The 16,693-nt window shown below is 39.4% G+C and overlaps 1 protein-coding gene across 1 annotated transcript; it reads left to right on the forward strand.

Moving 5' to 3' along the window:
* The first annotated feature begins 243 nt into the window (after positions 1 to 243).
* MED30 (mediator complex subunit 30) lies at positions 244 to 16,373 on the forward strand. The gene is made up of 4 exons (XM_032183212.1): positions 244 to 553; positions 1,759 to 1,917; positions 5,894 to 6,004; positions 15,918 to 16,373. The coding sequence occupies exons 1-4, from the start codon at positions 380 to 382 to the stop codon at positions 16,011 to 16,013; spliced, it is 540 nt and encodes a 179-aa protein (XP_032039103.1). The 5' UTR covers positions 244 to 379; the 3' UTR covers positions 16,014 to 16,373.
* The last annotated feature ends 320 nt before the right edge of the window (positions 16,374 to 16,693 follow it).

A 16,693-nucleotide genomic window follows, 5' to 3' on the forward strand; every position in this document is an offset into this window, starting at 1 on the left:
ATTTCTAGAATCCGGACAAACACAAAAACTGCCCCCAAAACTGCCCCAAAAACCACGAGGAGCGCCCGCAGCGCCGCCCCCTGCCCCACCCGGGGCACTCGGACCCCCCTCAGCGCCCCCTCAGCCCAACGGCCGCCCCCCGCCCCTCGCCCCGCCCCCCCCCTTTGTCGTCACTTCCTTTGCGCTTCCGGGTCCCGCCGAACGCTTCCGGCTGCGCGTTGCCAGGGCAACGCGGCCTCGGCGGGCCCCGCGCTGTGTGTGCGGCCTGGCCGCGGGCGGGGCGGCGGGGGGGAGCCCTGAGGCTTGTTATGACAGGATTAATTAATAACTGAACCGTTCCGTCTTAATTTTAAGCAGTGGGACGGGCCGGCCGGCCGAGATGTCAACCCCGCCATTGGCGGGGGCAGCGATGCCCCCCGGGGCCTTCTCCGGGGCGCAGGCCCAGGCGGCGCGGGAGGTGAACACGGCGTCGCTGTGCCGCATCGGGCAGGAGACGGTGCAGGACATCGTGTTCCGAACCATGGAGATCTTCCAGCTCCTCAGGAACATGCAGGTCAGGCGGCTGCTGCCGGGGTCGCGTGGTTTAGGGGTACTCAGTTCCCTTGCTACCAAGTGTGTGTGCTTGGAGATAGCTAAGGGTATTAGCATACATAACTAGATCGCAGTGGGGTTCAGGTTGGAAATGAGGAGACATTTCTGCTCAGAAAGAGCAGTCAGGCACTGGGACGGGTTGCCCAGGGAGGTGGTGGAGTCCCCGTCCCTGGGGGTGTTCAAGGAAAGGTTGGACGTGGTGCTTGGGGACATGGGTTAGTGGTGACATTGGTGGTAGGGGATGGTTGGACCAGATGATCTTGGAGAGCTGTTCTAACCCTAATGATTCTACAATCATAGCACTTTGAAAAGAGAGTGGTGGTTGGAGCAGTGTGTGCTGCTCTGAGCACATTTATTTGCCACTGTATATTGAGGGAACATGGAGAATGTTCAGAAATGTTTCTTATTTTGCCCCTAGTAAATGTGCTCTAAATACACTTAGTGTTTGTGTTTTCCTTTAAAAACAGAAAAGCATATTTATATGCCATTTACTTTTCTGTGTTTTTATTAACCTCTGGGGAGTCATTTTAGAGGAATTGTCATTGATCAGTGATTTCATTCGTCTATAATGTTTTCCACTTAAAACTTTGTGACATTCTTTTTGTTATTAAAGTGGACGAAACCCTTATTGTGGTTACTTACTGAGAAAACGTACAAACATGTCATGTTTCTCTGTTGAAAGCAGAAGTGCTTGCACTCAGCCTCAGAGATAAATGTGCAAGTGATCACTGCTGTTCCCTATGTATCTTCATGTCTTTGGAAGTTTCCTTTTGTAATTATTTTAGGTACACATAAGTATTTGCTTTGATTGTTTGAATTGTGACCAGATATTGAATTGTTTCTTCACACAGAGTGTAATACTCAGGTAACAACAATGCTTAAATATTTTGAAGGCAGTCATTTAAAGTTCCAGAGGGCCTGATAGTGACCAAAATGAAGAATACATGAAGCTCTTTGAGAACAGTGATTTGGTACGTGAGATGTGCAGACAAAATACAGAACTGTACCAAAAAAAACCAAGAGAAATTTCAGTCATTTTTATGGTAATAATGTGATTATCTTATTTTAAAATGTACAAAAAAACCCTCAAATTTATTTTCAGTTTATTTAACTTCTATGAGAGAAACTTAAATGTTTTAAATGTTTTTGGGTTTTGTTTCCTTTAAGTTACCAAATGGTGTTACTTATCACACTGGAACGTATCAAGACAGACTGGGAAAGCTGCAGGAACACCTCCGCCAGCTATCCATCCTCTTCAGGAAACTGAGATTAGTCTATGACAAATGTAATGAAAACTGTGCTGGGCTCGATCCCGTTCCCATCGAAGTAAGTACCTTTCTGTATGTACAAATAACAACTCAGAGTCACCGCGCTGTGTTTCGCATGTCATCCCTTCTCATGGGTTGCAGCAGGCTTGGAGCAAACAGGTTTGAAGTGAGACTGGAATTCTTCCGTGGACTGAACTCTGTTTATTGTTAGGAGCTGTTTGAAAGATGGAGATGTCAGTGTGAAAGTTCCAGCAATTCTTACCAGTTGGAAGTGGTACAATTTTGAAATCAAATTTCATTTAAAATTGTAGCCTTTTTTCTCAGGCCTCTTTGTCCATTCACAGATTTGTTTCCCCTTGGAAAAAAAGGGTCAAAATGTTTTTTTTAAGAGGTTGATTTAGTCTGCTTTAAGCCCTCACCTGCTTTCCTGGTGGCCCGAGTAATGAGGATTATTTTTCCCTTGCTCTGCCCATCAGCCTGTGTCTTCACAGTTTCCTCACCTAGCTATCATTAACCTTCTGAGCCAATGCGAACCAGATCTGAAAGTGCTGTGGTGGTGGAAAAGTTAACAGCATAATGCGTAAGTAGGATTGGGCAAAGGTTTTTCCTAATAAAAATGCTTTTCCTAGTAAAATCAGAATTTGTTCCCCCCCCCGGCATAAGATGTTTATGGTTCCTAGTAATACTCTTAAAGCCTGTTTTATGATCTGAGTTCTTACAGCTCTTTATCAGCCAAAACTGTGAATTCCTTTAACTGCTGGCCCCTGGACTTAGAGGCTACTCTATTGACTTCTGATCGCCAACTGAGTTTCAATCGTTTAAACTTCATGTTTTGTATTTGAGTCCCTTCACTACATACCCTATTATTAATAATGTCCATAATTAAGTCCATTCTGTGCAGACTGTTCTAGACTATCTCCTTGTCAGCGGTCACTGCTGTGTGTTTCAGAGAAACTATGGGGATACCTTACAACAAGTGAGGGAGTGAGATAACTTGTCCTTGAAAACTAACCAAATGAACAAAACACCCCACACCTTTTTCATGCTTTGTTAGAATTGACTTGTGTGCAAAAGCTTAATAGTTGTTATCCTCTTTAGAGGCTTTTGACCTGTCTTATTTTCACATGTGGTTGGGATATGCTGGGGTTGCTCTTTTCATTTTTTATTTTCCCCAATTACTAGGATGAAAAGGAATCTCCACAGAGAAAATGAGAAGTCCCTTTAAGCCTTTATGTTATAAGGTCTCGTAGATAACCTTATGCACAGCAGAGTTTTTCTATCAACAGTTGGACGACTTCTTTTTCCTTTTATCTACTTGGTCTTTGCTGCTCTGAAGCTAATGCCCGATTCCTCATGTTTTATGAGTTAGGGTGAATGAAAGTGTCACATCGTTTATCTTGATCTGATTTCTTAAATTTCTATTTCAGCTTTTAAGTGATAGTCTCAATCATATTGTTTAATGACTGACATTCTAACCTTATCTTTGAAGAATATCAACAAATTTCCTCTTTAATCAGTCAAATTATTTAATGGCTTTTCCCTTTCACTTAACTGATTCCTGACTCACTAGTGGAATAGATGTATGCTGCTCTTCCTTACTTTTTTTCCAGTTATTAACCTTCTTATGATACTACAGTGAACAAGACAATTATTCTGTGCCTCCCTGTCTAATTCTTTAGCAGTCAGTGTCTGACAATACTTATGTGCAATGCCTTTGTACTGATCCTTTTGTCCTGTAGTTTTGAACTTTTGTTTAGCTTTTGTTGCTTACGCTCATGAGCGTAATATATAAATCCATATTTCCTTGACCTGTCTTTTTCCTTTACATTTCCAATGTATCTTTGCATATGGTGGCACAGGACAAGGTGGAAGAGCTTTAAACTAGAAGAGGGTAGGTATAGATTAGGTATTAGGAGGAAGTTCTTCACTCAGAGGGTGGAGAGGCCGTGGCACAGGCTGTCCAGAGAAGCTGTGGATGCCCCATCCCTGGAGATGTTCAAGGCCAGGCTGGATGGGGCCTTGGGCAACCTGGGCTGGTGGGAGGTGTCCCTGCCCATGGCAGGGGGTTGGAACTGGGTGGGCTTTAAGGTCTCTTCCCACCCAAGCTGTTCTATGATATGCAGCTAATCAGTGTCAGTGTTTGTCACTGCACTTCTTCCTGAGTAGTCTATAATAACTGCAAAATTAGGTACCTGCTTCAACCATTGGTTTAAGGTATGTTACTGTAACTCTTATACGCTATGTGATAGCAGGCATATAGATTTTTCTGCACATTATCCATTTTACTGCAGATGGTGTGCAGGAGTTTGCATTTTAATGTAGAGATCCCAAGGCAAGCCCTCTGTCCAGGCTATAAAACTTAGTTTTACATTACACCTTTCACAACCTACATGAGGTATCTCCACCTTGAGAAACTACCTAAAACATTTGTTTGTTTTCTCTCTCGTTTATTTCCTATTTGCTTCTTGTTTATAGCAAGGAATTCTGTCCTTACATTCTATCAATAAAATCAGTGCCTACTAATATTCCTTAGTCTATTATTATTGATATTAAAATGTTGTATTTCTTTCACTAATATGTGCTATTAGTTTAATAGGTATTCTTATCAACTTCCTTTTAGCCAGCATAACAAGTTACGAGATTACTGTGAAGCCGATCTCGTTACAGAATTCCCTCTCTAGAGAGAACTGTCTTATTTGCGTGTTAATTGTAGTTCTTTGTTTGAATTCCTAGCTTTTCTGGTAGATGGGAGGCTTTTAGGGGATAACATTCCGTCTGCTCTGGATGTATGTTATTTTTCCATAAGTGAGAGAAGGAGCTTTTTGCAAGAGTACATACTGGCTACACTACTTTTGCTTTATAGTATGGAGATGCAACAAGTTGTAAGCCTTTACCAAGTTTTCATGACACAGCTTAGTATGGTACTTTTTGTCCATTTTGAGGAGCTTAACGAGAATGGTCCGCAAAAAGCACGTGTAGAAGAGAATTCAATTTTCAGTGACTTATGTCAAAGTAAGTTTTCAGAATGCTGAAGGTCACAGCTGAAGGCTTCATAATACTACACCTCAACTTAAGCAACAAGTTCACATGTATTTGATGAGCAACCCATCCCCTGGCTTTTGGGCTAATGTCTTCTTGGTCATTTGCATGAATTACTTGTCTTTCGTTTGTCTGTAATACATACATATGTGAACAAGGGTGTAATTTTGCTGTCAATTTTAGCTTCTTTCAGTTCAGGACAGAAAAATCAACCTTCGACTGTAGACTTTGAGTATGTATGTTACGTATAAAATGTTACAGCTTGTAATTATTTTTTGAATAAGATGCTAGCTTGGGAATGTTTTGACACAAAGCATGTGTTTGTTTTGTATCTAGTTCATTTACTGATCCTTCAGTTTTGTTGTTATGGAAAGGAATGTACATTAGTATTCATTTAAAAATCCTTTATCAAAGGTTGGCTTTGTAGAACCTTACAAAAAAGACAGTGTGTTATGTGCTTGAGGAGATCCCAGTGGAAAATCCGTACGGAGAAACTCCTATTAGGTAACTGTGAGCCTGGTTTCAAGAACAGCCAAGCAGACACCCACTAAAACATCAAGTCATAATTCGAGTATTAACTGAGTAGTTAATCTCCATGTGTAAAGTCAGTCATAAATTATGTTTTCTACATCACTGAAATACTTGATAGTAATGATAAGTTCATCTTTGTGTTATTTCATGGTGCAGAACAGTAAATTTTAAAAAGGAAGTCTATAGAGTTCAAGAATACAAATATCATCTGTGATTAACATCTTAAAAAGCTCACACTGGGTTATGCCTGCACTTGAGAGATGACTTAGGTCTAGGCCTTTGGTTTGGAGGTGATGAAGAAAGATTTTCTCCATTCCTTTCCTTTCAGGAAGTTTGAGCCTTTGGAGAAAATATTAGTAATTTATACATCTCCGGTTTTCATTTTTTTTCTCTCATCCTTTTTCCCCCCCCACTTTTTTTTTTTTTTTTTTTTTTCTTAAAGCTGATGTTTCTTGTCTTCGCAGCAACTAATTCCATATGTTGAAGAAGATGGCTCCAAGCACGATGATCGTGGTGCCGCTAGTCAGCTTCGTTTTGCTAGTGAAGAGAGAAGGGAAATCATGGAGGTAAATAAGGTAAGAAAATTGAAATTGATTTAGATAAAACAGAAAATGTCACTGTCATTGGAAAGCTTGGATTTCTAGACTGGATTTCTAGACTAAAGGCTGCATGCGTGATGACTAGCATAAAATTTCTTGCATATAACTTTCAGAATTACCATTGGTAAACAGATTATTTTAGCTATAGCTCTGGCTGTAGATTTTAGATAACAGCTTTAACTTGTGACTCTTTTTAAAACAATACACCATTTCAGAAGACTATATATATTGAGGTTATGGTTAGCCCACTAGATGTTGATAGTTCAGATCGTAGAATCACAGAATGGCTCAGGTTAGAAGGGATCTTAAAGACCACCCAGTTCCACCCCCTCATCATGGGCAGGGACACCTCCTACCAACCCAGGTTGCCCAAAGCCCCATCCAGCCTGGCCCTGAGCACCTCCAGGGACGGGGCATCCACAGCTTCTCTGGGCAGCCTGTGGCACGACCTCACCAGCTTCATGGAGTTAGAGTTAAGGTGCCTGTTGAACTTACTTCACTCCAAAACTTGTATTGTGCAAGTGCATGAAAATGATTATTAAACATCAGATATGAAAATATTATTACAATATGTGTTGGTAGAGAATTTTCAGGGCTACTTTTTATATTTTGTCAGTTCAGGAAAGAACGTTTCTTTTGTTAAGTACAACATTCATTGAATCTTGACACATTCAGAAAAAAATGTGCCATAAATGAGAAAGATGCTGTTAAATTTTCATTTTGAATGGCAATTTACATTTGAGTACAATTACTAAAGATGAATTCAAATCTAAAAATAAATATTCTATAGTAAATGCTAATATAATATTGAGATTAAAAATAAGTAGCATTACCAGACCACAATATTGAGCAGTGTTCCTTCAGTCTGTAAAGTACAAAGACAGGATTTTCTAAATATTTGTGTAGCTGTAATAATCTGTAAATGCTTGTTAAAAAGCAGGCATAATCTACAAAAACAACAGAAGAAAGGAAGTGAATGTCTAAAATAAATCTTCTTGCAGAGAATAATTGGTGGATTTTTGTCTTTTAAAATATTTCCAATATTTTCATTTGTCTTCAACAATTAGAGATGTACCATTTTTTTTTTTTATAACTTGTTCAGAAAAATTCATGCATATGGTACAAGCAAAAATGGGGACTGTGAATTAGAGAAAAGCAGTTGTCAGCTTCGCTGTTGTATTCTTTCTGCTGGGTGCTGATGTAGCAAGGTTGTATATATTATATTGTATGTAATGTTATACTGTGAATTTATGCACATTCATTTGCAATATTTAAGTGCTAATAAGTTTAACTGTCCGTATTTGCTGTGTTTTTGATAGTTTTATGACATGTTTTTGCCCTTGTTGTTGTACTTGTATGCTAATGTGTTTTTAAACCTCCTTGGTGTGATCTTGTGAAAAGAATTTCATAAATGTTTATGATGAGCTTTAAATCTTGAAAAGGTTGATGGGGTTACAGGAGCATTAGTGGCAAATCTGCGATTAAGAATGTATTCAAACAGGCACTTAAATCTGGTCTGAAATCCTCTATTTACACTTTAATGCCTCACATTAAATGCCTAACACCGGATTTTCAACAGTAAATTTTCAGAAGATAGTTGAACTTTCTGTGGTGTTTTTGTAGACAAATAGTATGTGCTGCAACAGAAATTTAAAGTGCTTGTTTTTGAAACTGCACTGATTTCACCAATTTTTTTTTCTTTATTTTGTGTTTCTCCAATTTCCAAGACCAAATTTTAGTCCATTACAGAACAGGAAGTGTTTTACTTTTCACGACTAGAAAGGAAACAATTCATATTTTTGCAAAGAAAATGTGGTAGGATCAGGTTAATTGATCTAATTTCTGTCTCTGGCTGCTGGACTTAAATAGCCCTCTCTGTTTCTTAACAGGCAGGCACTCCTGACAGCTTTTCAGTCCCCTGCAATATGTGACATCCATCTCCAGCTCAGTTTTCCTTAGTTTCTTTCAGCAAAATTTCAGTAATATAAAATGTTGATGAAAATACTGTGACAGCGAAACAAGTGTGTCAGGTGAAGAAGCTTTTTATATTCTTCACCTACTGTCTTTTCTCCCTGAAGCTGCTTGTCCCGCTCTCGGCTCACCCTGGTTGCTGTGATAGGCAGTTGCCTTTTCAGTCTTTCATGCTGCTGGTATCAAAAAAGCATTATTGCCTAACCCATCTGAATTCTTGGACCTTCAGAGCACGGGCCGCTTAATTTTGTCCTTCTTGCTTTGACTTCCCAGCCCGTCTGATCTCTTTGGTGGCCCTGTGCGTGTATGAAAGACACTCCCCTGCAGTTGGAAGCACAAAGGACATGAGTAGATCATATAAAGCCTCGTGCTTCATGTGTTCTCACACAGAGACGTGCCTCCTTCCAGGAACCACTGACTTGAAACATAACAGCTCTGCTTTGCTCCAGCAGTTGTTCAGAGGAGGTGGGGGGATCATTGTGTGCTGCCTTTACTGGCTCCCTCCTGGGGCAGAAGAACCTGTTGATGCAGCAGTATTCTAAAATACTGCAGTAGCTTCTGATACCAGTCTGCTGTATAGTGACATCTTATTTATTCAGCTGCATTAGGCTTACATTTTAGGTCAGAAAGTTTAATGCCCCGGCCTTGGCTACGAAGTCCCTGTCCATTAATTAAAAATATAGATCAGTTTACGAGGTAATGAATTTCTGTCCTAGCAATTCAATAATATCCAGCAACCATAACTTTAAATGGAGCCTATTAGGCTTAAATCAAAAGGGACTTTTGCCATACAAGCAGTTACTAAACAGAATGCTTGTAAGTGTGCACCGCTATTAGAAGGAGAAAACAACACAAAACCAAAGCAAAACAAAAAGCTGTTCAGTCAGCACTAACTGGCTCTGCCTTTTGTGTGAAACAGTTCTTTCCTGTTCTTCCCAAAATTGTTGCTTATTCCTTTTATCGGTATTTGCTTTCCAGAGCTGTAAACTGATGAGATGTTTCACTCTTTTTTTCTATAATAAATAATTTACTGTTCCAGAACCAGATTAGTTGTTGCATTGGTCTACTAATCCAAGTCCTGCAAGCTTTTATTGAAGATAATTATTATTTGCAACAATTGGCAGGTGTTAAAAAAATTTACTCAATTGTCTTCATATCTGTAGATAATCTTCTGCCTACAGTTGTAGGCAAGTACAGCATCATCTGTAATATTTTCAAGATGTCAGGCTCAGGTCCTGTAGTACATTTAAAAGGACTTAAAACAGAAAATCAAATCTCAGAATGCTGTAATCTCTGTTGCTGCATTTTCTTTACTGGTTGATTTTAGAAATGGAGCAAATACAGGTGTGTTTTTTTCAGATGCTGCAGGTCTGGTTTCAAATGAGCACATAGGAAAACCATTGCGTAATTAGTAGTCTCAGTACATTTGTCTGAAAATGAAAAAGATGTGAAAATAGTACTGACACATTGCAGGTAGCCCTTCTGAAAATAATCGGATTTGATACCCTTAATGAATCTTTGCTAAGTAGTTAACAGTGATCTTGCTAAGGGGGGAGGAGACAATTTACAGGCTTCTGAGTTAAGTTGTTATGAATTTACCTGAGGGCTTTTTTGGTAACAAAACTATTGTGCGCTGGAGCTGATGTTGTTTTGTGAAGTAGTCCTTAAAATAACAGCAATTCACAACTAGGCTTTCTTTTCAGGAAATAACTTTGCCTGAAAACTACTTTTTTTTTTTCTTTTAATGCTGTGAACTTGCGTTCTTTTAAAGCTATCCTCACTGTATTTGCATGTATTTTTAATTTGTTTTGTATTTGTAGAATCCTTTTCACCCCAAATACAAATGCACAGCAAGAAACCCTTCAGTGAGAGAGGAAGAATTGTTTACTTGGGCACCTGCACATTAATCTGCACAGGGCACAATTCCATGCTGGTTTGGGCACGCAAACTGCCTGTCTGCAAGGATGGTATCCTAGAAGAATTTAGGCTCAGTGGGAGGTCTGGAGATTAGCTAATTCAACCCCCAGCTCAAAGCAGGGCCAGCTATTAGATACAGTTACTCTGGGGCATATCCAGTAGCATTATAAATACCTGTCCACTGCCCCTCATCCTTTTGCTGTGCACATCCAAGAAGAGTCTAGCTTTGTCTTTTCTATAATCTGCATTAAGTAGCTGAAGATAGCATCAAGGCCCCGCCTTAGCCCTCTCTGCTTGAGACTGAACAAATATCAAGCTCAGCTTCTCATGCCGTGTGCCTATAAATCATCTTGGTGGCCTTCCACTCTTCTTTCTCCAGAATGTTAATGCCTTCTGTGTAGACCCAAATTTGACAATCATTCTGCAGAGCCAAAGAGAGGTGAATAAGTGATATAACATGTCCTGATACCTAGACTCTTTTTAGTATAGTGCAATGTTAGGCAAAAGGATCCACTGCTGAATCACATTCAGTGTGCCAGAAAGTTTAAAAAGGATCCTCAGACCAAAGCTGCTTTGTATTCAGTCAGCCCTCACCCTGTACTGTTGTTGTAGGAGTTTCTTCTTTTTCAGGTGTGGGGCGTTGCCCTTTGCTTTTGTTGAAGTTCCTGAGGAGCTGTGCATCAGCCTGCCCCTCCCACCTGTTGAGCTCCCTCTGAATCGGACATCCTAGCACTGAGCATATTGACCGCTTCCCCCAGTTGGGTATTGCCCACAAACTTGATACGGTGATTAGGTCGTTAAGTGTGAATAGGTAATTAATGAGAACATTAGGAGTACTGGCCCTGCTGTCAATCCTGAGAACCACCACGAGTAACTGACTGCCACTTGGACTTAACACTGCTGATCACAACACTTAGGAGTTCAGTAGTCTTGGTGGAAAACTGGCTTCCTTATAATCTACCTATCCAAACCACATCCCTCCAGTTTGGCTACAGTGATACTGTGAGAGTGCGTGTGTCAAAAGCCCTACTGATGTCTAAGCAAAGAAATTCCTTGCTCTCCCCTTGGCCACGTAACATTAGATAAAATAAAATTCGAGGAATTCTGGCTTATCTGTATTTATCCATAGTCTTCTTGTGACTTATTTTGATGTCTATAAGTTGGCATTACACATCCGTGTGGTTTTTCGTGATAAGAATGGGAGTGTAACACCAAGGAATGTGGTGGAGAAGCACCTCCTTGGGAACGGATAATTTCATTAAAAGTTACTTTGCTTACAGGGTAAGCGTAACGAAATAAGGCCTCAGGCTTCATCGCTGAATAATGAATAATTACTGCAAAGGAAACATTCAACTATTTGAATGAACACTTCTCTATTCCTCTTTGAGCAACAGAGCAGTGGATACATTAATTTGCTGCCTGGCTTAGTGTGTGTAAAGTACTGAGCATGTAGTGGAGCACAGGCTGCCACTGGTGCCTCTGCCTTTTTCAGGCAGGTGAGCAGTCTCCTTCCACCCTGTATGGCTTGGAGAGAGGCAGAAAACTCAATCTCTCATTTCCGTAAGGATAAAACAGCTGTCTGTGAGCAGCCTATGATCAGGAAAAGCTGTAGTTAATGAACAATGAATATATTTAATTGTCCAGCAGTTACTGTTTCAGTAATTAATACTTTTTTAACCACTTTAAAAAAATAGCTGGATGTGCGAACTTGTTATGATGGAAAGCACGCCTTGGTATACCTTGAGTAGCCATAATTTACTGTCACCTGGCAGCTACAAGAGTTTGAGCAAAGTACTGATGCATTTTTCTCTATCACTTTTTTTCTGTTCTGTGCACGTAACATTGCAAGTCTTTTGACTATAAATCTGAAGAAAAAAAAAAAGTTTTCCCACCTCCTCACTTCAGAGATTGCATTATGAAGGAGTCATTTAAAAAAAGAACAGTATAAATTGCCAGGGCAGGCTGTACTTGTTCTCACCTATCATAAACATTGCTTCTATAAAAATTTCTTCTTTTTGACTTGCATGAAAAAGCAGAGGCTGTTGTCATCTTGATAAGACTTTCAACAATGATTTCATACAGTAATTTAATGGTCAGAAGTAGAGGAATACTCATGAAGAAGAAGAGGATACAAGTTCTCCCAATAGTAGGGTGGTATTCAACAAAGTAAACACACTTATTTCTAAATCTGAGAGTTATGCAAGTAAAGATATTACTATGATTAACATTTAATGCTCTGTTAAGTTGGATATACTTCTGGACACTGTTGCAGGTCTTGAACAGAGCAGATATAAAGTATAGCTGGCACAGAATTCATCAGAATGATTTTTTTGTTTGTTTGTTTAAGCAGAAGAGGTATCCTTAAAACATAGGCACATACCTTTGATGTATTTTTACAAGCATCAGCTGGAATGTAATCTGACTCTTCCACAGTTTACACTATTGTCTTTGCTTGAAGAAGAGAATTTTAACAAATAGATTGAGTGCAGAATGACTCATGGTGATGTTTAGGTTTTAAAATCTGAAAGATAACCAAGCTTAATATGAGGAAAGAGATGGATCAGTGCGCAAAGGGAAGTTTTGATACATGTCTGATAGAAGGCTGCAGATTAGTCTAGCCAGCCCTGATTTCAAATGAAATGAAAGTGGACCAAAAATGAATTTAAGTCAAAAATTGATTTCAAAGTTGAAATTACTGTGTCCTGAATCCAAACCTGTATGAAACATGTCAAGTTGTTTATCGTGAGTTCCTTGAAAGATGGGTGTTGTCTAGATGTGTATGATGGTTCTCCCTCTTTGTTTCACTTACCACTTCTTGTGCTTACGTGTGTGTTTTTGCAATTGCCCTACCTGACCTGAGCCTCCTAAGGTCTGTTTGGTTGCTGAAGAGTGCAGTCCTTTCCAGGTGCCTCATGCTGGTACTAATATTTGCAGCGCCAGTCAAAGTGGAGAGGTAATCACACTGAAAATCAGTATCACCACAGAAACCCCCTCAGGACTGTTTTTTCAGGCAGATCACCTTTATGTTAGAGGGGGAACAACAGGGTCATAGGATATCCCAAGTTGGAAAGGACCCACAAGGATAATTGAGCTCAACTCCACGCAGGACCACCCAAAAATCAGACCCTGTGTCTGAGAGCGTTGTCCAAACACTTCTTGAACTCCGGCAGGCTCGGTGCTGTGACCACTGCCCTGGGCAGCCTGTCCCAGAGCCCAGACACTTCTCAGTGAAGAACCTTTTCTTGATATCCAATCTGAAATCTGCCTGTCAGATACAAGGTGAATTTAGATCAGTTAAACTCATTATAAACTGCCTCATACATTTCTTCTGTACCATCTTAAAACAGATAAAGACAGAAGCTGCGGTATATATGTAGGATGATGCACCTTTTCTTGTTTCATACAGCCATTAACCCTGAGAAGTGGTCCAGAGTTCAACTAAGTCATTTCAGGAGAAGGAGGAAAGAGTGGGAGACAACTTGCAAGCAATCTGTTCAAATAAAAATTTGTCTTCACCGCAGAAGCTTCTTACAGAACTTGCCTGATTCCTGAGAGGGCCATTTCACCTCTCTTCCCAAGGCTAATTTGAGATGTTCTCACTGGTTCAGCAAAACCTTAAGCAGAGGCCAGCACTGCCAGTGGCACAGAAGTTAGCAATTTTGTAGTAGTTTGTGGTGTGGATCCCGCTGTCGAAGACCGGTAACAAAGATCAGTAGATGCATTTCAGCTAGGGTACCGTGCTCTTTCCTCCTCCCCATTTATTCTTTCTACAGTCTTGCAGTCTAGACGTGGTGCTTCATCTTAGTTTTTTTTTTTTCCTGTCTCTGAAAAAAGTAGAATAGAAGAGCTAAGAAAATAAAGCACCAAATAAAAGGACCTAAAATTATCTTCATGCAGATACGGTGAAATTGTATACTACTTCTCTTTACAGACACTTTGAAAACAAATGAAATCCAATTTGAAGTTTCCCTTGTCTAGCACGGAGCAAAGATCAAGTAATTTACTATTTCCTAACAGTTGCACAAGAAATGAAAATAATTGTCTTACAGAATGAGTCTTCTGGGCGTAACTTATGTAAAGTTTATATCAGCATATCTACATAAAAATAGGTAAGAGTACAATTAGAAGGGGATGGAGAGAGAACACAATCTGCAATACCGAAGGTTAATGGTGCTTCTTTCTACCTGTGACTCAAATAATCATTGCTGATTGTTCAGCGCTCATTTGTATTGATGAAGGCTTTGAAAAATAGTGAAATGATGTGCCCTCAGTATCGGTGAGTGGCAGCCTGCATTAAACCAGTGGTTTTGATGCAGCGTTCACTGATTTCTCTGAAACTGAATGTTAAGGATGGCAAACAGAAATATTTTTAAAAATGTCACGGGTATGAAAGTGCTTGTTTATCTCATCCCTCTCGTGCTTTCTGAAGCATCGATGTGTTATGTCATTGGCTTTAGAGGGAGACAAAATTCTGTCATTTGGATGTTGTCATAGGTACGTGCTTCTCAGCTGTCTTCTTGTCTTTAGGAGCTGGATTTGTGCTAGTGAAGTCTTGAATTAGCAACTAGAAAAGAAGGATTAGATAAATGCACGGTTACCTTTAAAATAGTTGTTAGTCTGTCAAATGCTTGGTTAGAACTCCCAAATTAGTGCACGTGAACTGACCTACATCTGTCTTACCTGCTTCTCAGGAGTCTGAAATTGAATGTAGTCTCTGTTTGCTTCCAGGGAACATGTTCACCAAAGTCAGTGTTCAGGGATGTTCCCTTTCTCAATTACTGTTTTAGTGAAGACCATTTTTACAGGTCTGAAGTGAATAGGCTTCCTTTTTTTTCTTTTTTTCTCGACTTCTTTTCCATCTGACTACCCTGCCATCTCAAAACTATTGCTATGTTGTTCACATCAAAATTCAGGACTGATTTTCAGCCTACTGCTTTTTTTGTTGCCTTTTTTTTTTTTTTTTTTTTTTTTATCACCGTTACAGTTACTTTTATGACATTACTGATCCCAGTTATTCTTTTAATGTGTTGCCATTTGTGTAGTGCAGAAGAACAAAGTTATGTCAAACCTGAAACATTTTGAATGGTAGCAAGTCTTTCCGGCACTTTGGCTTTACTTGGAACTCTGGACTTCCCTTATGAATAAGTAGTTTGATCTCTGATGTGAGAAGGCTGACATCTTATCAAATTTGAATGAAATGAAGGGCCAAGGTTTGTTGTTAACAATACACAGTAACTTAGTTCTTGACAGCTTTGATTTGAGCAGGAAAATGAATAAATCAGACAATAAATATGTGTATTATAGCAGAACATGAAAGGTAAGGGAGATTCTGCAGTGCCTTAATGCGTTGATCTTTCTTCTGTAGAGACATAATTTTTATGTTCTGGTTACTCACCCAAATAAAGGTGAGTTTGCTGCTCTGTCAAATGCTTTTTCTGTTTCTAAAAGCCATTACCCAGTTTTAAAGAATTCAGAATTCAGCATATGTGGGAATACAGGATTGCTTAGCACATGAGGATTGACCCACATAGGTAGAAGGGCTAGAAAAGCTTGATTGGCTCTCTCTCTGCTTTGTGCTTTCTTCAGACTTTGACTGTTAATACCTCGCTTTTCTGAGCATGCAACTTACACAACATATATTAACATAAATTTCCCTGTTCCCTGACCTCTTTTGGTCTGAATTTTCAATTCCTTCTCCCTACGTAACGTGCTGTCTTTTTGACTTTGGTAAGAGAGTGCCAACCCCAACTTGTTGAAAGGATCGAGTGTTTTGATACTAAGACTGCTGTGAAAAGAAACAGCATTCCCTCTCTAGCGAAGTTCATTAGTCTTGCTTGTATTTTGAGATTGTACTTTAAAGATGATGTATTATCCCACCAACACTGCACACAGACAGCTGGGAAAAAAGATACATGTAGCATTTCATAACACTTTTTTTTTGTATTTCCGAGTGTACTATTTCAACTAATCACAAAAATCTTCTCATAAAATCTTCCCACAGAAACTGAAACAGAAGAATCAGCAGCTGAAGCAGATCATGGATCAGTTACGGAATCTCATTTGGGACATAAATGCCATGTTGGCAATGCGGAACTGAACAAAGAGAACGGAACTTTGTAATTGGAAAAGATACAAATTTGTTTGGATATGCTTAATTTTACTTTACAATTTTTTTCCTACAACCATATTGAAGCAATACGGTTGAAACATCTTCAACATTAAAATATTTTTTCTGTGATAAATGGTGTTGGCTTTGTTTTTACAAAAGATTCATGTTACAGCTTGTACCTGAGTGATTCGCTTAGGGTGAATATAATAAATTTTGTAATTTATGGTAATAATTTGGATTGCTATGCAAGTTGGGACTATATAAATGAAGTGTTTCAGGATGTTTTATAATACACTGAAATACACTGCTTTTAAAATCTGCATGCTGCTCTGCAGTGCAAACCACATCTCCAGAGAGGAAAAGAGAAAATAGAGAATAGAGAAATACAATAGAGAAAAATAGCTCCAGTAAGCTACAGGACTGAAATAAGTGATCAAATATTAGGATGGTCTGTGTTTTTCTGTTGTAGGAACAGAAATTATAGGCTACTATGCCTCCTAAATTCATCTTATCCCATAGCCTGTTACTGCATGCTTCTGGTATTGGGTGCATTGGAGCAAAATTCAAAAGCTACGTAAAACTACCCTGATTTTCTCATGGATATAATTAAGTCATTTTAAATGAAGCCTGTATATAGTCTCAAACCTTAACTTCTTCTGTATGTTACC

The sequence above is a fragment of the Aythya fuligula genome, chromosome 2 (assembly GCF_009819795.1).
Source record: "Aythya fuligula isolate bAytFul2 chromosome 2, bAytFul2.pri, whole genome shotgun sequence".
NCBI lineage: Eukaryota > Metazoa > Chordata > Aves > Anseriformes > Anatidae > Aythya > Aythya fuligula.